General features: G+C 36.6%; 3 protein-coding genes across 6 annotated transcripts; 1 reads left to right on the forward strand and 2 right to left on the reverse strand.

Annotated features, from left to right (window-relative positions):
* Nucleotides 1–175: 175 nt before the first annotated feature.
* mRpL22 (mitochondrial ribosomal protein L22) lies at nucleotides 176–1972 on the reverse strand. 3 transcript variants are annotated; one of them, XM_043411273.1, is made up of 4 exons: nucleotides 1818–1972; nucleotides 1022–1244; nucleotides 711–924; nucleotides 176–465 (listed from the first exon to the last, which is right to left on the reverse strand). In XM_043411273.1, exons 1-4 carry the CDS (start codon nucleotides 1955–1957, stop codon nucleotides 245–247), a joined length of 798 nt encoding a protein of 265 aa, XP_043267208.1. In that variant the 5' UTR covers nucleotides 1958–1972; the 3' UTR covers nucleotides 176–244. The 3 variants fall into 3 exon arrangements, with proteins under 3 accessions (XP_043267208.1, XP_043267210.1, XP_043267209.1); XM_043411275.1 differs by having other exon boundaries at nucleotides 1685–1855; XM_043411274.1 differs by having other exon boundaries at nucleotides 1593–1855.
* Nucleotides 1973–2707: 735 nt separating this feature from the next.
* On the reverse strand, nucleotides 2708–6687 carry LOC122406034 (nucleosome assembly protein 1-like 1-B). 2 transcript variants are annotated; one of them, XM_043411188.1, is made up of 8 exons: nucleotides 6535–6687; nucleotides 5723–5808; nucleotides 5103–5368; nucleotides 4510–4663; nucleotides 4283–4420; nucleotides 4049–4196; nucleotides 3658–3777; nucleotides 2708–3277 (listed from the first exon to the last, which is right to left on the reverse strand). In XM_043411188.1, exons 2-8 carry the CDS (start codon nucleotides 5777–5779, stop codon nucleotides 3117–3119), a joined length of 1044 nt encoding a protein of 347 aa, XP_043267123.1. In that variant the 5' UTR covers nucleotides 5780–5808; nucleotides 6535–6687; the 3' UTR covers nucleotides 2708–3116. The 2 variants fall into 2 exon arrangements, with proteins under 2 accessions (XP_043267123.1, XP_043267122.1); XM_043411187.1 differs by having other exon boundaries at nucleotides 5669–5808.
* A 1180-nt stretch (nucleotides 6688–7867) lies between these two features.
* Tmem131 (Transmembrane protein 131) lies at nucleotides 7868–18080 on the forward strand. Its single transcript, XM_043411186.1, has 22 exons — nucleotides 7868–8215; nucleotides 8709–8773; nucleotides 8852–8880; nucleotides 9613–9696; nucleotides 9762–9885; nucleotides 10499–10612; nucleotides 10690–10812; nucleotides 11006–11169; nucleotides 11235–11421; nucleotides 11555–11663; nucleotides 11753–12012; nucleotides 12182–12598; nucleotides 12785–12973; nucleotides 13088–13316; nucleotides 13396–13780; nucleotides 13882–14237; nucleotides 14429–15714; nucleotides 15924–16257; nucleotides 16396–16841; nucleotides 16971–17178; nucleotides 17261–17454; nucleotides 17592–18080. The coding sequence occupies exons 1-22, from the start codon at nucleotides 8122–8124 to the stop codon at nucleotides 17679–17681; spliced, it is 5487 nt and encodes a 1828-aa protein (XP_043267121.1). The 5' UTR covers nucleotides 7868–8121; the 3' UTR covers nucleotides 17682–18080.
* Nucleotides 18081–18361: the final 281 nt, after the last annotated feature.

Raw genomic sequence — 18361 nt, forward strand, 5'->3', positions numbered from 1 at the left:
TCCCTTGTTTCAGATATAATGCCAAGAGGCGTCACTGGAGAAGAACCAAGTTGAAGTTGTAAGCTGTACACTTTTGTACAATGTTCGACTACATCTTAACGAATAATATGGATAATTGTCATCATTTCCAATACGACTTTTGCTGGAGTTAATAAAATTATATTCATAAAACCAATAGAAGAATGTCGATTTAATGAGTTCATCTAATTTTCATTCCATTTTTCACATACAAATATTCCACAATTTACAATGAATTGTATATCTTTCGCTTTCTCATTTTCTCCTTCCAATCCTCCAAGAGTTCTTCTGTGCCCTTTGGTGCAGGTAAATAATAATTTTCTGGCGGTGTTCCTTCTTCCAAACGAACGAAATAGTGAACGTAGCCATAACGTACCTCGCCTATACGGGCTCTTGCGTGTCTTCTTAAACCCTTTATAACTATGCCCTTAGTAGCAAAAGATTCGGCTGGAAAAAGATAGAAATGGATTAATCCTCGATTAGCTGATAAGTTAAGCTTCTAACATTTATAGTTCTTGTACTGAAGCACCATTGTTCTTGCAAATTGGATTCATTGGTATTAATTTCCAGGACAATACCAAAGATTTGAAAATAGTTGAGGGTTTATTGAAAGGGTTATCAAGTGTTGGCTCAAAAAAAGTTATTTTTTCTAAGTTGAAAAAATCTAAACATATTCTCAGGAAATTACTCACCGACCCAGAGATTGCTCTTAAACTCTACGTTGTGTTCTTCAACAGCTAACTGTTGAGCTTCAAGGATAGTTTCTTTAATCATTGCCGAACCTTTCCTTGTTTGGAAACTTAACTGCTTGATAGCTTCATCGACTGACATTCCACGAACCAAACAAGCTAGATACCACATTTTTTTTAAACTATATTTTAAATTTGACTTCATATGGCAGACGTACTGAAAACAAGGTGAAAATTGTGAGTAAAAGCAGTGAAAGCCAAAACATAGATTGGAAATTCATGAAATATTTCAATTTTTATAAAAATGATCTTACCGCAGGTCTTCTCTCCTCATCGGGTGCTTGAACAGGAAATATTGTTTTATTGTGTCGTAAAAACTTTCTTGGCTCTTGATATTTCTCACAAATAGCTGAAGAATGGATGGATGCCATTGGGGATATCGCTTTTGGCAGAACATATTTCAATTGTTGCCTGCTTACGGATGTTGAGCCTAGTGAAGCTAAGCTGCTAATGCATCTTTGTAGACTTTGCATTATGCTAAACAAATTTTAAACAATTTGCGATTAAGAACCAAATATTCCTTTCACTTTTACAAACCCAGTTCAATTTGTATGAGAAAAATAGTCAGATTTTTAACAATTGTTTGTGAACTACCACATTTTTTAACACAGTAATTGAATTAATGCAAGATGTTTACTCCTGCTTTAAATTCGATTTTGGTGTATAAAAACAGCATATTATTTGGAATGAATAAAAGATTTTTATAATTTATTTGATTTGCCATCATGCAAGATTCGTCAAAGTATTTTATTTATCATTACATTTACTCAGTAAGTGAAGTCTAATTTTTCTCATTTATTCTTTTTATTTTCATGTATGAATTACCGAATTGCAAAATTAAAAGATCGATGGTTTGTTATTGGTTTCTTTGAGCTTATAAAAGAAACACATTAAATTCAATTCATGAAAATACGTGCTTTCGACGTAGACAATGCACACGATCAATCGAGATAATAATTGACGAGTAAAAATCACTGTCACTCTCTGTAGAACTGGAAACTATTTATTAAAATATATTTTTTTTTATGATTACAAATGAAAATAAAGTACCTCTGACCCCTTAGCAATTGCGGTCGGTACTCATAACCTACAATTTTTCTTCCACAAATTATATTGTGCTGTATTCGCGGTTCGAGACCGTGAAGTCGACCATCGAAATTAATCGATTTGAGTAATCGATTGATATCCATTATTTCTTCGGTTCCATATTTCTCTTCTTTGCGGCAGGAAATAATTAAGTCGCTTTTCATATCATTTTTATAACCATATGTCAAAAAACTCCAATGAAAGTTTGTGTTAAAGTAGCTGTCATTTCATCGAAAAAAAACCTTATAAAAGCCCACAATGTTCAGAATAATAAAAAAAATAATTTCTGCAACGAATTTCTACTTGATTATGCGGTGCTTGCGTGAGTGCGAGAGAGATAGCTGCAAAATGGTTACACGTTTTACTCGAAAACCCTTGATTTTTTGAGAAAAATAAAGGTTACACCTTTTGTTCTCTGATAAAATGAGAATAGCGTGTAACTCCATATTTTCTTTCAAATATCAATCTACTCGGAATAAAACGTGCAGCAGGATTTTTACCGACTGAACAACTGATAGATCACAAAGACACATCATTGAATTATTCTCTTTTAATAAAATCCAATTCTTGATTTTAAATACTCAAAAAAACCGTCCTAATTCAATAAAATGGACAAAGTCGGTCAGGAAGTAATGGAGTCTTATGATAAAGTTGAAAACGAAAAATCATCGATGGTGAACAAATAAATAGGGGTGTATTCTTGATTTTAAATACTCAAAAAACCGTCCTAATTCAATAAAATGGACAAAGTCGGTCAGGAAGTAATGGAGTCTTATGATAAAGTTGAAAACGAAAAATCATCGATGGTGAACAAATATATAGGGGTGTTAGGTAGAAAATGAAAGACCAATGGATGAAAACGTTGTATGTTTTTTTTTTTTTTATTTTCAGAACATTTTGTATTAAAAATGCTTCAACAGTACTCAAAATTTGTTTTTCACAGGTCACAACATGCGTTTAAAAAAGAATAAGATTCAACTTCACGATTGGCATATAAACGTAACAATAGTATAAAATGAAAAAATTTAAAGTGTTGGACTTAAGGTACGTTGAAGTGATTATTTTTTTTTTTTCTAAAGACGACCTGGAAACGAAGATACAGGATAGAGATTAGCAGGCCTTAATCTGCACGATGGTTGTTTCTTTTTCTCTCGCATTGAAATCTCGGTTACAATTTAGGTTATCAGGCAATAGTCGATCAGCAGTTCATTGATCAGCGGATGGTCGTCTATCGTGGGTTGATTATTTTTGCAAAAAAAAAATCTACTGTTGCTTACAGTCAGCAGCTTTTCCAGCCGCTGCTCGTGGATTCGCGTTTGACCCTTCCTCATCATCATCTTCATCATCGTCTCTATCTTCGTCATCATCCTCATCTTCATCGCCTTCCTCGTCCCAATCTTCATCCTCATCTTCCAATCCTTCACCTGAAAATCACGTCAAATCTCGATAATCCTATTTCTTTGAATTCGCGCAAAATTTAAAATTCTTCGATTCAATCTTACAAAAACATTCACAGGTATTTCTTCGATTAAGGTAGTTGTCTTGGCAAGTTATTTTTTATGAGATTTTCATCAATTCAGATATATCCACGACCGTGCGTATTTGTTCGCGATTTAAAAAAAAATTATTATTCCGTTATAACTAATTCCGATTCAAGTTTCTGCCATGTCAAATTTGTTCTTTTTTTTTTAAAGACAACGGTTCGGAGTGAGCTTAACGAAGCATAGGGAACTGTTCCTTACTGAAACTGAAGAGCGGGATATAATTTTTTTACTTAAACAATAACAATACGTTGAAATGTTACCTGTGAAATAAACGATTGCTCTTGGAACAATACGCTCTCTGATGTAATGACCGATTTCAAAATCACTCGTGAGAAGCCGTTGTGTGTCATCGTTCAACTCGGCATCAGCATCATCTGGTACTAAATCATAAAAATGTCTAATTAGTGTACAAAGTCATTCAAGAATTGTATGATCAACCGACATTAATTAATAAAAATTAGTGCCTTTCAAAGAGTTTACACGCAAGACATGTTAAAATTGTAAATATTAATGATACCCAACATTAAATGCGGCGTCAGCAAAATATATTGTAGACTAGAGAACCACGAATTATCGTGTTACTTTTGTTAAATAGTCGGTAAGTATTAAATTCGAAGCATCTTTAACAACCCATGTTCCATCATGTCTTACCGACTGGAGGGCTGAAGAAGTTGAAGAATGAATCATTGTGTATGGTTTTGGTGACGACACGTGTTGCAGCCCTTGATTTATGTTTCTGATTCTTGTGAATCGTCTTGACCGTCACGTTTTTGCCTTTCTTCCAATCGATCACGCAACCCTTTGAAAGAAGTAATGTGTGTTCATATTAAAAATCAGACAAGCACGTGATTTTTCTTTATATGGAGCCTGGGTTTGTTTAATTACTTTGCTTTTGTATATCTCTGGGCCTTCGAAACTGAATGGATCGTTTTTCTCTGGAGCACATTTCATTATGTACTCTTTGGTGAGTACAGAGTTGGAAAAATATTCGTTTGGCTCGAAGTGGAACTCGAGGACGAAGCCCTGATACAAATAAAAGCGTCAGTGAAGTCGACATTCGGAAAGATCGAAAAATCAAATGTTATTCATTTTTGGAACATACAAATTCTTACCATTGGATTTGATTCTAGGAATATAACTTTGATATCGTAAAGATGCTTGAGAATTGGTTCGTCGTGTTCTTCCACCATTTCAGCCATAACTCCAACGTTTTTGAATATCGTAAGCCAAAATTCTGGAATTCCCTTGACATTCTCGCTCTCAACTCTACAAGTAAATCAATTGTTTGAGTTCACAGAATTACATGTAAACAAAAAATACTAAACTAATTCTTCATATCGAATAGAACAATCCAATGGTCAAATATTATTTCGTTAAAACAATATTGTTAATAACTTTTCAGGACATTATGAAGATCTATGTTTGCAGAGTTTCAAGAATAAATGAACTTTATTTTATGGAACTGAGCTTAAAACTGAAACTATATGGAATTTATCATCGAAATGGTTCTAGCTTGAAAAAAAAGTAGGAAAGTGTTGGAGTATATTTGTATGGCAGGAAAACTCTTTATGAACAATGATTTTTTATGTCAAGCGTCTAAATTTTTCTAAACCATCAATATAAAGTATATTCTTATTATGAACGAAAATAAAACTAGAATATTAAAACAGCATAATAGTAACTTGGTAGCTTTTTGAGAGCATACTTGTTTTCTGTGACATCCTCAATTTTGACATTGGTTTTTGAATCTTGTTTAATGTCTTCATCGTCGCTGTCGCAGACACATTCTTCGTCCGTAGGTTCATAAACTCCTGCAGCTATTTGACTTCTTTTTTCATACATAGGGGCACACATCGTGTTATACTTGCACTCGAGAGCATGCACTTCTTCGTAGAATTTTGCTTCCATGTTCAAGGTAATCTTCTGCAGTTGCTTCAAAGCCCTGATTCGACGTTTGACCGGCTCGCTGTACTATTTTTTTTTTTCATTTGTAACAGTGTGTTATTGTGTTAAATATACTATAAATTCACCATCCAAAAATATTCTCATTTCATTACATTACAAAATACACATATTCGATTTATTATTTCTGAGCTCTTTAAATTATAAACTCTGCTCAACAGAAAATAGAATTCTGCTGTATTTTCAAGATGCAAACTTTGGCATAAATAATCTGATACTTTTTTTTTATCATTTTAATTTAAAACTTGTTTTTCCGAGTTTTGTATTATCAACAAAAAAATTTTGAAAAATATTAGTGAACACTCTTACTTCAACATTATCTATCTTGATAGACTGCAATGCAGAAATGATATCGGATTGAACCTTTTCAGGGGACGTTTTCGAAGTCTGACGATCATCATCATCCTCTACAGATTCCATGGTTATGGGCTCAGTTGGATTAGCCGTGTCTGCAATAAATTTTCTCTCATTCAACACAAGGTTTTATCACCTTTATCAATATTGGAGTGAAAGTGTGATTTAAAAATAATGTCACAATTACGAGATATCGTAAATCAGTGTATTGTAAAAATAAAAAGGTAGCCGCGACCGTTTGGACACGACGAGAATGAAAAGGTAAATTCACAACCGTTTGATGAATCATGAGGGTTTGTTACAGGCAAAAATAAAAATATGATTGCAAAAAGATCGTATGTAAGAGTGAAATTTTCTAATTTCAATGACATGCGTCAGTCAAATGACGTCGAAGTTTGAAAATCAGCATGTCTCTCACAGAGCAAAGATTATTGATGAACGGCCGAGTCTTGCCTTCTGATTCTTGAAAGCGGGCTTAAAAAAAAAAGTTAAGGAGTAAAACTCAAAAAGCGTCGAACAAAGAATCAATCAACGAATCAACCGAGTGGGCTTCTTGAGAAACGTGTTCTTTGTTCCTATTTGCAAACTCATTCTGTCAAAGGGATAACGGGAAAAAAACGGTGCCCGTCTTGAACGGCTACGACGTGCACATGGGACACGAGCGTGCGTTTCGCGAATTCAACAACCGCGATAGCAATCTCGGGTACCGAATCAACAGTCTCGAATCGTCAACAATTATAATTCATTTTAATAAGCGAATTAACATCCACGTGTTATTTTTAATTAGCGAAACAATACTCCGTTCGACAAATTTATCTTACCTCTTCAGCAACGGAGCCGAAACCCGAAACGGAAATAAACGGTTCGAGCGAATACCCTGCGGGATGATGCGTGAATCCGTAAAGTACGTGAAGATAGTCTATCGTCGTGCGCGCGCGCGTGCGAGTCGCGGCAGCTCCGCGAACGACGAACTTCCGGTTTGATTCACCGGAATTGTGTATTTGGCTCTCATACAAAAAAAAAATATCTTTTTATGCAAAATGCAAAAACACCACCGGCATTCGTTGAATTGAATATTCACATGCATCGATTAATGTACGATCGTTATTACTATCGAATTTTTTACAAAGCACATTGTAAAATTTGTCGTGATTTAGAACAACCTAATTTATCAACAACTAACATAAAATCGAGCACGCAGTTGTAATTTTACTCGATTTTACGTCCATTGTTTTTGAACATTGTGCGCTTTATTCAAGAACGAAAATCGCGCAATCCCTCTTATCCGCGCGGGATAATTTATCACCCAAAAACCAAGACATAAGTAAGCATAAATCAGCAAAATCTGAGTTTGTATCACTCCGATTATTCCCAATAACACCACTGAAGCCGCTGTCATCTAATATTAAAAGCCAGTCCCTCAGTTGATAAACAGTGTCCCGTTTTGCAAACTTGGCTGATCGATTTTAGATTTCTAATTTTTTTCAAGCTCTTGCCACGCTGGTACCGAATAAAAATTGGCGCTTGTCAAAAATCAATTTATTAGAAAGATTGAAAAACTATATTCATACACGCTTTTCATAATGAAAAATGAATAGAATCCAAATGCACCTACTTTTTACAAGAAACTTTACTTGTTTTTTTTTTTCTTACAAAAAGGCACGAATTGCTTTGAAAAAATTTAACAAATAATAAAGTTCATAACTGATGAATGATCACGCTTTGACCAGGCTCCAAAAAATGTACAAGTGCGAAAAAATCATCGGCTGTGTCACATCACAAAATGATTTTCTCGACGAACGATTTTACATTCAAAAAAAAGTCAAAAAAATCTAAAATCAATCGGCCAAGTTCACGGAGGTTCTTTCGTAATCTGTAGTATCTGTGTCTGACCAATCCAAATGCCTGATATTGGAATTTCGCAAACGAGTGAAAGAAAGTAATGGAAAATTCCACTGCTTCTTTATAATGTCCGTAAAGGAAAGTGTAAAGTAATTTAACGATGTTTAGCATATTATGGAGCGAACTCAGGAGAGGAAAAAATGGTTATTTATTGGTTTCATATATTCCTTCATTTTTCTGTTTTACATCCGCAATTTTTTAAAATTTACTTCCCTTTCGGCCGTTATGAATGAACCATAAAGATTCCAACACTTGAGAAAACGTCGAGACAGTGTACATCGAGTACGTAATTTGGGAATGTGTGTACGTGTATGAGTACAAAAATACACAAACGTGTGGAGTCACGCACACGACGTAGCAAGTCCACAATGGGATATGGTATCCGATAGAAGCATAATCGATATTGTGAAACTTCGATATAGTGCGGAAACATGGCCAAATACGGTTTTTCATCAATGTTAAAGAGAAATAAATATATAAGTTAAACGGTGGTTCGAAGCAATATTATGATTGAGATAAAAGTATGCTATTACTTGTTTTTATTAACATTTCTGGAATCTGCATCCCAAATACGACCGTCTTTCCACGGTCACAACAATGGTAAGTACGATACATATCCTATCATTTGTGTGTTTTGATTCGGAGGGAATGTGACAATAATCGCGTTCAAATAAACACACGATGAGATATTGCAATTGTCAGCTGTCTCGACATCTCAAAGAGAGAGGAAGAGAGAAAGAGAAATGGAGACAAATTTCTGACGGAATATCCGCAAAATTTTCTCGGTGTAACAGAATTATCGTTTTCTTTTAACATCACACCTCTGAAGGTCATATAACACCTTGTCATCATCTGATTCCACGTCTTCACAATTCACTCGTTAAATTACGTCTTCTACATTATATTTATACGTTTTTAGTTACAGTATATTTTATTCATCTTAGATATTCTGTTGCTAAGTCAAAAATAAATTTCTAGCCATCAAGTATTTTCAGTGTCAATCAAATATTATAAGATAATCTCTTAACTGACAGTTGCTATTTAATCTAAGTAAACTATTCAAGCTGAAAAGTCTAACAATAAATTATTTCAGCTTTCGTCCAGGACGACAATGATGTTCAATATCTTTTGGATAACATACCTATTTCAATGCACAAGGTAAAAATATTTGTACACAGTGAAACATAAATACTGGATTGAATGAAAAGTCATTAATCAATTCATATAATTCAACAGGGGTTTGCCAGTTCGGTCCAAGGGGCTGGGTAAGCACAAAAAACAAAACGAATACGGTGAGTGGAAATAGGAAAGGTATAAAGGAAATGTATATAAAAAAAAAATTAAACATGAGCTTCTTTCAAGATTCAGAATTTTAATGAACTACGCATATACTTTGCATAATATTTTTGGAGCTTAATTTTTTCCCTTTTTTTTCTCATTATTGACAGTGAATTCTGGCTTTATACAAATAATCTTTACCTCTAACATACCATTTAGCCTCTGTCTTGTAACACCGAAAAAGGGTTTGTTACCTTATTTCATGCCTTTCCTATTTTCAATCTCCAGTACTTTGAAGAATATCACTGAAGAAGACAATCGCAACTGGAAGGAATTAAAGAATATTTTGAAACAAAATTTTTCAGTATGATATACCAAAGATAGCATAGTGTTTGATATTCCACTCAATTGTTTTAAGAATTTTTGGCTGAGATATGCCAGGCAAGAAGTCATCTAGTATTCTTTTAAAAAAAAGTCAACATATAACATTAATTCTTAACGATATGCATTTGCTTTGAATTGAAAAAATATTGAAATGTATTTCAATGTTTTTTTTCATTGATGAAAGATTGTATCAAATAGTTTCAATAATTAAAAAAAAATTTGTTTTTCAAAGTTACCTGCTTGAAAGCCTCCCAGGTCTATTGTCTTCTTGAAGTAAATAAAAAATCGGACTTAATGAGTTTACTCTATCTGTCGTTGGCCTGTTTCTGTTTAAGGGATTCCGCGTCGGACGACAAAAACATACAAGGCGCGATACCGTACATCCAGTTCGAACCGAATGTTCTCATTTTCAAAGAGAGGTAATTTTTAGTTATTTTTTTTATCATTCGTGCATTTAAATATTTCAAATGTCGATTATTTTTAGACAACTTGGCATTCCGCATCAGGAAACTGTGACGCTGTTCAATAGAGATGGCAATAGAACTATCCATCTCTCTTCCATCTCTGGAAGCACGCAGCATTTTCATTCATCCTTCTTTCAGGATAAAGTGAGTAATGAACGAAAAGTATAAATGAAATTTTGTAAATTTTCAATTATAAAATCATTTTAATTGACGATAAAAATACCAACAAAGTCACATTTACCTAATTCGACAGACACAAAAATTATGAGTTATTATAAAAAGTGAGTCTTACAATATTAAAAATTTATTCAATCCTCGAATGGTGTAGAAGGTTTTTCACATCTATGAAAGGTACCCTGTCCCAAATCTCTTTTCTACCAGAAATTTTATGAAGGAAAGTGCATTTTCTGAATTTTTATCTAGATGTAGGTTTTTGTCAAGCTGACAAAAGAACGAAATTTTGAGGCTTTGTTGTTAAAAACTTGCTCTTACGAGTATTGCAAACAGTTTTTATATACTCGAATTTTTTTTCTATTCAATTGAAGTTCCATACAGTTTTCCACAGAGTGTGAATGGTATGCAATTATGTTGTAAGATCAATAACGATCTATATTACTCACGGGACTTGCAAACAACATAAATTGACTTTGGTTGATATAGTGTATCATAAAATCTATTTCCATATCCAGTTTTTCCTGTCCAGGAGGTTTCTACATTATGTACCTGACTAAAATGGTTTTAATTTTTCAAATCATAGGTGATCCCACCATTAGGAAATACGACATTTAATGTCGTGTTCCTTGGCAGAGAGGAGGGTGAGATCGATAGTCATCTATTTATTCACACCTCGGAGGGAACGCTCAAATACCCGGTAAGGGAAAACTCCTTTTATTTAATAATTTTTGTATCCTTTTCCTTGGTTCATGTTCAATCATTTGTTCTTCCTAGGTCAAAGGTACCAGCGTCAGCAGTCCGTACAGACTGCGCCCTGTTGTCGGTGTCAAGTTACCACTGAATGCATCTTTCACCCCTCTTATTTATATGCACAATCCTCACTCTGAGGCAATGCAGGTACACAAATGAGCGCTGGTTACTGTTCCTCGAACTGTACTAATAAGTCTAAGCGATTTACAAGTCATATAAATAGTAAAGTTTGATTGTTGAAAAAGTAATTATAGTAACAAAAAAATTACAAAAGTTTTCTTACATTTGAACGATGCTAGACTATTATTCAAAATAATTGATTGATTTGTCGATTCAAAAGGTGGTAGAAGTATACAGTAGCGGTGGTGAGTTCCAGTTGGAATTGCCATCGGGCGAGGCGGAGGGACCTCGCGAATTGTGGGCGATTCCTCCTTACCAAACCAAGCCGGTAATAAGACTACACTTTAACGCCTATATGGAAAAAAATCATACGGCGTATGTGAGGTGAGCAGTAATTTTTTTTCAATATACTTTTGCGAATGAACCGTATAATGTCATATTTTTTCCAGATTCAAAGTCAACAATAGTGCAGAAATAATGGTAGTCGCAGTGGAGGTTGAAGTTGGTAGCGGAGCAGGTCTCCACTGGGGCGGAAGCTCAGCGTCTATAAATTTGGGAATGGGTGGATCGTTACACTCGCCTACTCACTATCCGATAGCTCTGAGAAATTCTGCTAAGAAACCTGTCAAAGTTTTGGTGAGAAGAATGAGATTTTTTTATCAAATCCGCTTGATTTATTCCAGCACATTATTTTCATTGGAACTTTGATTACGCTAATTTCATACTCGTGTTTGTACGAAAACTCGATATAACTGTAAATATGTTTCAGAACATCATTAGTACACCCGTATCGAAAGCTCTGAGGATAGATTTCGAACCGGTTGTTATACCAGGTGACACAGACGTGCCAATCACAATCGGTACACTCATTTACGATTGTAAGTACGAGATGAAATTAGACGAGCTCTCACAATTTTATTTTTGATATAAAAATTGATTTGATGCTCATGACATTCGATTGGCGCAGGGAAAGCTGGACTGGAGACTCAACACTTCAAGGGTAAATTAATGATCAAAGGTATAGGTCCTGGTGGTTCCAGTCAGAAACTGGCAATACCCTGGTCGGCCGAAGTATTGCAAGGCGGCCTCGAGATTAATTCGACAGTTGGACACTATTGTTCACCACACTCAAACCAACCACGAAATTTCAGCGTTGTTAACCGATTCAAAATACCTTTGGCTATCACAAACGTATCATTTCCCATCGCAGCAAAATCCTTTTTCGGAGTAAGTTTAAATACCTTGAAATACCTTTCAATAGTGTTGAAAATACGTTTAAATAGGTTTGGAAAAGTACCTTTTTCATTTGTTTTGAACAACAAATCAGAGTTTAGGAATATTCTTTCCGAAGTAAATTGTTCAGTCTTGTAAAAAATACTCTTTTTTGTACTTACAGATAAGAAATTTTCATCCAAGAGTTTTAAAACCTGGTCAAAGGGCAAATATATTCTCATTAGTTATGCATCAAGAGAAAAAAAACGAGAACATCAAGCTAGAGTCATCGATATTCATTTATTCGAATGTCTCGACGACCGAAGTACCTTTACTCAGTTACGATGGTAAATTACGGAAAATAATACCTGGTGAACGTGAAAGCGACAGGGGCACTATGAACTTTGGGACAGTTGGCAGCGGCACAGAAAACGAGGCAATATTCGCTCTCGAAAACCAAAATCCTGTTAACATTGAACTCCACGGTTGGGGTGTCAATATGCCCGGGGCTGTACTCGAATTGATGGGTTGTCAAAACGGACCAACCGAATTGTTTAATAAGGGTTTTCGGAATATTACCGTTTGCAGTCACACAGGGAATGTGAGTTTTTTCGAAAATTATTTCAGTGCTAAATTTAACAGACAAGACCTCTTGTTACCATAATCAAACCAAAACATGTTGTTGCATCCATTGTGAATTGTGAAAGCGCTAGAGGTCGAGGAATTGAAGGATCAATAAAATTCCAAAAACTCGAACTGCACAATAAAATGCTCTTTCTCATTGCAGCAAAGCATCAAGCCTGGTTATCTAGCGATATTCAAAATCAAAGTAAAAACACCGATGGTCGAAGAGGACACGATCGTAGGTGATGTTTTTGTGCGTACGACTTACGAGAGATTGACAGTACCGGTTTATATGAGAGTTGCTCACGGAAGAATATCCCTGAAAAAATTGACTTTCACCGATTGTTTTCCGGTGAGTTTACTGAACATTTATTTAATCATTTATTTTTAGTATCATGAATGAATATTGTTGCAACGAAAATTATTGAAAAGAAAATAAATTCAATCTCGACGTTTTATATTTCAGGGATCCATTTGCTTGCAACAAGTTAAAATACACTCAACCTTCGCACGCCCAATGGAAGTTACGTGTATCGCACCTGTTCACAAAGACAATAGGGTCAAGTATATTGCTCTTGAGGAGTCTTCGTTACCAATAATATCGAAGGGAGAAAATCACATTGGTGCAATCCAAATCGATCCGTCGATTTCTTGCAAACAACAATGTTATCTTGGATTGTCAATGAATACAAGTGGTAAGAACAAAATATATAAGAGGGCCCGGTTGAAATCGACGATTTGTGGTTATTATCAAAAGTTTTCCTCTCTTTGCAGCTGGCAATCAATGGCTGAACACAATGAGCTTACCGTCGCACACGCGAGATTCAGATTTGAACTTACTGAATGCTCGATACACTCGTTACTTGAATGCGACCGGAGGGAGCAGTTCTTGGGACAATATAACTATGCGTTTAGATACTACGGAAGTTCGTGGCCACAAATTTTTCGTTAATATAAAGCTATATTGGCCAAGCCTCATTGTTGGCTCGAGTAGTATGAAAAACAAGAGTCTGTTCACTTTTCCATTGACTCAAGTTGGAAATACTTCGTACAAAATTATAAAACTACATAATCCAAGCACGAAACCCCTGTTGGTTCAGTTGGTAATGGATCAAACTTATCCTCAGGGTATGAGACTCTATCATTCACTCCCCAATAAGTGAGCATCGTCGTTAGTTCTTCATTTTTTAATGGGTTCGTCCGATCGATAGTGAAATTTCACGTTGAAAACTCAAAATTTCTCTCATTTATGAAACTCAGGTTCAAGCCCATTTGTCTTGAGTGCCCACCAACGGTCGACGGCGAATTCAAATTCGACGAGAACGAAGAAGACAGAGCATCCTTTGAAAGACAGTGGGATGTTACGACCGCTCAGGGGTCCTTGCCGTTGTACATCAACCCTGGAGAAACGCGCAGTGTTCGTCTCTCCTATACGCCAACTGCGGCTGCATGGTCCTCGGGACTGCTGTTCATAAGGAATAACATGACGATACTCGAAGTTATACGATTGATCAGCAGAGGTGCACACGCACAATTCAAATTCGGCAACCGGAAACCCGGTTCAACTACACCGCTGCTCTTCGAGCTCGCGGAGAAGCATCTTAAAGATTGCGAACGTAAGAATTTTTAATTTGTTATCCATAAAATTAAATGTAATATTACAATAGTTATGAAAACACGATTCGCCTGTTGGTTTTATCCAGAAGTTTTATCCGCCAGGTTTTACACGAATATAGTCCGATGTTTCATACACTTTTTGTATGAAAAATATAACGAGTAGAATGATTGTCATTGATTTTAATTACAGGTGAAAGATCGCGAAGAAATCCTGTGCCGAATCTCACAGTGAAACGATCATTTACGGCACGAAATACGGGCGAATTGCCGATAGATATTCATGGGTTTTACATAAATGGTCTTCTCTGTGAGGGATATGGATTCAAAGTGCTCAACTGTGGTCCCTTCAAGTTAAGTCCAAACGCGACGAAAAAAATCGAGATCGCATTTACGCCGGATTTCACATTATCACGCGTAGAAAGAGAATTGTTGATACTTACGAGCTTGGGTGCTCAAAGTACAGACACGGAGAACAGTGTCAACGAGAACGGAATGGTTCGTTTGTCGTTGCTAACAACCGTACCGGGACACACGCTAGAATCTTGCGCCGCTGTTCTCATAAGACCTACTTGGGAGCCGGCGGTACAATTCGCAGCCATAAGTTTACCGTGTATTTTATTAATGTGTATTCTGGCTGTTTCGTTTCTCGAAGCCGACAGAATACTCCGCGGTGCGTTGGCAACATTATCGAAAACGAGTCCAGTACAGCCGCCTCTTGATCTCCGGCAATTGGCGCAATCGGCTGGTATGATGAGAGAGAAAACGGCGAGCGAGGAAAAGCCTAAAATTCCACGAAAAGATGAATCCTTGCCGGACTGGTCATTGATGAATGTCAAGAGGAACAAGGAAAAAGAAGCAGGGGTGAAAAGCTTGAAAATCCCCGATTGGTCGTCCGAAGAGGAAAGACGGTTCAAGCTCGATACCGAATTTAAGGAATTGCCAGTTTTTACGAAAAATAAAAATGACGATTCTGGCTCAACGCTCGATTGTTTAGGGACCAACGAAGTTAGTAATACCGCTAATATTGCGGGGAAAAAGAAAAATGCCAAAAGACAGAACAGCGCCTCCGAAGTTTTGACGACGGAGAGCAGCATTTGTCTGGCTGATAATTCCCCTACGGATACGATTATCAACGCGGATAAAAAAACTGTTACGAATATTTCGTCGACAAAGTCAAGTCCAACCGCGAGTAGGAAAGGAAAATCGAATAACAGTGTTACCTCCCTACCGAAGGAAGATTTCAAATTTACTGAAAATGAAGTTCCCGTGGATTCTAGTTTTTCCAATAACCCGAGAGATTCTAAATCGGATACAAAAAGGAAACAATCCAATGGTAATACCACGGCGCACAATAATCACAGCTCATATAAAAAATATGAGGCAACCACTAGTCAAAAACCTGTACAATTTTCGGAAGAAGAAACATCGTCTACGACGACTGAGAGCTCGGTGCATGACGATCCTGCGCCGTATAAGGTGAAAATATTTCTACTTAATTATTTGCAAACTCGATATTTTCTTGTCAAAAGAAGTGTTTCAGATGGTAAAACTAGTTTTAACAATAAAATCACTTTGTCACAAACTCTCTGAACAAAAATTGTTTCCACAAAATGCATTATTCACTTTGTATTTTGAAGCAAATGATTTGTGCCAAAAATTTGAGCATCTTTGATAAAATTTCACAGGATGAGGAACACACGTATGCAAAGCCTGAAAAAGTTCAACGGAAACCAATACCAAAGAAGAACAAACCTCAAGCAATACCGGCAGCAGTACCTATCGATTACAGAGATAATTACGAAGGAGACTGCGACGATGATGATTACGACAAAGAGAGACAGGAAAATCCAAATCGATGGAAAACTAACGTCAATAGATCTGGCACGAAGCATCATCACCATCATCAGTCACGAAATCCAGAAACTGCGTCGTACAAATCGCCACGACCAAACAAGAATCCACCTCGTAAAGATAAAAGTTCGCAGAAACGAAGATCGACCGAGAAAGTAAACGTTAAATGTAAGTTGACTGAAAGCCATTTTCCAATTTCACTGTTCATTTATTTATAACGAGTAATCAATAGAATTTTTTACAAGTTCACTAACAATTATGGCGAACTTACAATTAAGGTGAATTAAAAAACAATGCTTTTCACAGCTGTCAATTCGATGGGAGCCATGGCACAGCGTGAAGACATACGTCCCTCGCAAGTGAGAGTACCGTCCCCTGTGCCGCCGCCACCACCTTCGTGTTGGGGTGAAAATCGAGCCCGATTCAGCGACGTAGTTGCGCGTAATCCTGAAAGCGTATCCCCGGCTTTTTCAATATCCGGCAAAACGACGACGAAAAGCCATGAAATCTCCCACGAATTATGGACAAATCTCAATAGAAGAAACCTGAGTTCTGAGTGCACAGAGAGGCTGGTGGTTCAAGAATCATGCTCATCACCGATTGAGTACACTGAGCCCGTGCCTAGAACCCCCTCCCACGTGCCCGGAATTCCAATGGAACAAGATAACGTCTATGATGCAGATTCTCCGATTGTAACACAAGCTCAACAACAGTCAAACAGTTATTTCATCAACACCTTTAGCGAACCGCCGGTAGGTTCGGTTCAACGTTGAAATTACTTGTCCCTGCAAGGGCGCGATATTTAACTTGACAACTTGATGCTTCGTAAATATTGATAAATTAGTAATTATGCATTTTGAACGATATTTTTGACCTTGCAGTTCGAGCCGGAATTGGTGCCGTATGATGATCTACCGGAAACGAATGAGCCTTTGGTTGAGCTGGAGAGTCTGGAGGAGGACACTCGATCACAATTGTGGGGTAACAAAAGTCCAATTATCGATTTAATTTCGGACAATACGGCAACATATCGATTGGAAACACCAAAACACGTTGACAAATTGGCGACTTTACCCGGACCGTTGAAAGGTATTAATCGATTCGTACCAAGAACTTTCTAGTATTGAAAAATAAAGTAATCATTTGTGGAATGAAAATGATTTTGACGCAGATAATTGGGTGACAGTTAAGACAAACTGGGAGCCTCTGTACACACGAGGAGCCGTGGGAGAGGAACGAAGCGGTGTTTGGGGTGTCAACACTGGTGGAGTGTGGGCCGCTGCTCCATGGGGAGCACCGCCACCTCCACTTGCTTCATCTTTACAACCTTCGACCTCTTCGCAGCACACTGAGCCAGATTCCCAGGTTACCATTTGCTTCCGATTCAATACGAATAGAGAACAAAGTTTTTTTTTTTATTTGAGGAGTGCAAAGCGAGTAGAATAATTTTCAGTTACTGTGCCTGGAACCATTGCTTATTTTGGAATCGTTTTTTCATACAGGATCGTTCAGGTTTCGATCCCTTTCGATCTCTTAGCACGATATGGACTCCATCATCGACGAACCCATGGAAAATGCAGCACGAAGAATAAAGTTATACGGAGACGACGTTTGTGATAAATAGCGTTTGGGAAACCATGCGGATTCATTTGTTGTGATAATCACAAGGATTGGCTAGTTAAACATTAGCGACGAAATCGGAAGCGATAAGATCGCAATAAGAAAACCATTCAAAAATTATAGTTTCGTCGAATTCCTTCCCTCTTACGTAAATACGTTAATGACACACCGACACCTTCTAATGAGTTGTTACACAACGACCAAAGGACAAATTTGAGAAAATGATAGTACGTAATTTTCCATCGATATTACACATTCTTTTGCGCTCCACACGTGTGAACTTTTACGAAAATTTTCAAAATCGATACACCAGACAAATGTGATTTCTTAGATTTCATCGAGACCTTGAAATAAAAATTTTCTTTCGACTATTCGTTTCGTGAACGCGATCCAAATAATCGATAAACGTAGCTTTCATTACTCGAATTCTTTTGGAAAATTAAGAAACGGTATGACTACATCTCAAAATGTACAAAATGAAAATAACGACAGTAAAAAAAAAAAAAAAGAGAAAAAAAACAAAACAAACGGAAAAACTGTACCTTCTTTATAAGACTGCTGTTGGGTTAAAAAAATAGATCGAACCTTCAAACAACAAATTAAATTCATTAAGAGGATGGATCAGTCGGTATATCGCAACCGTGAGTGCGAG

This window comes from Venturia canescens, chromosome 2, assembly GCF_019457755.1.
Source record: "Venturia canescens isolate UGA chromosome 2, ASM1945775v1, whole genome shotgun sequence".
Taxonomy (NCBI): Eukaryota; Metazoa; Arthropoda; class Insecta; order Hymenoptera; family Ichneumonidae; genus Venturia; species Venturia canescens.

Bases quoted from the DNA above. Each gene is read 5' to 3' on its own strand.
- mRpL22 (XM_043411273.1), bottom strand. From the start codon at position 1,957: ATGGATATCAATCGATTACTCAAATCGATTAATTTCGATGGTCGACTT. The intron at 925-1,021 runs GTAAGATCATTT...CCTTGTTTTCAG, and splicing joins ATGAGGAGAGAAGACCTGCG to TACGTCTGCCATATGAAGTC. The intron at 466-710 runs GTGAGTAATTTC...ATCTTTTTCCAG, and splicing joins TAAGAGCAATCTCTGGGTCG to CCGAATCTTTTGCTACTAAG.
- LOC122406034 (XM_043411187.1), bottom strand. From the start codon at position 5,779: ATGGAATCTGTAGAGGATGATGATGATCGTCAGACTTCGAAAACGTCC. The intron at 4,197-4,282 runs GTAATTAAACAA...CTTCTTTCAAAG, and splicing joins CAGAGATATACAAAAGCAAA to GGTTGCGTGATCGATTGGAA. The intron at 3,278-3,657 runs GTAACATTTCAA...CGTGATTTTCAG, and splicing joins AGCAATCGTTTATTTCACAG to GTGAAGGATTGGAAGATGAG.
- Tmem131 (XM_043411186.1), top strand. From the start codon at position 8,122: ATGATTGAGATAAAAGTATGCTATTACTTGTTTTTATTAACATTTCTG. The intron at 8,216-8,708 runs GTAAGTACGATA...AAATTATTTCAG, and splicing joins TTTCCACGGTCACAACAATG to CTTTCGTCCAGGACGACAAT. The intron at 10,613-10,689 runs GTAAGGGAAAAC...TGTTCTTCCTAG, and splicing joins AGGGAACGCTCAAATACCCG to GTCAAAGGTACCAGCGTCAG.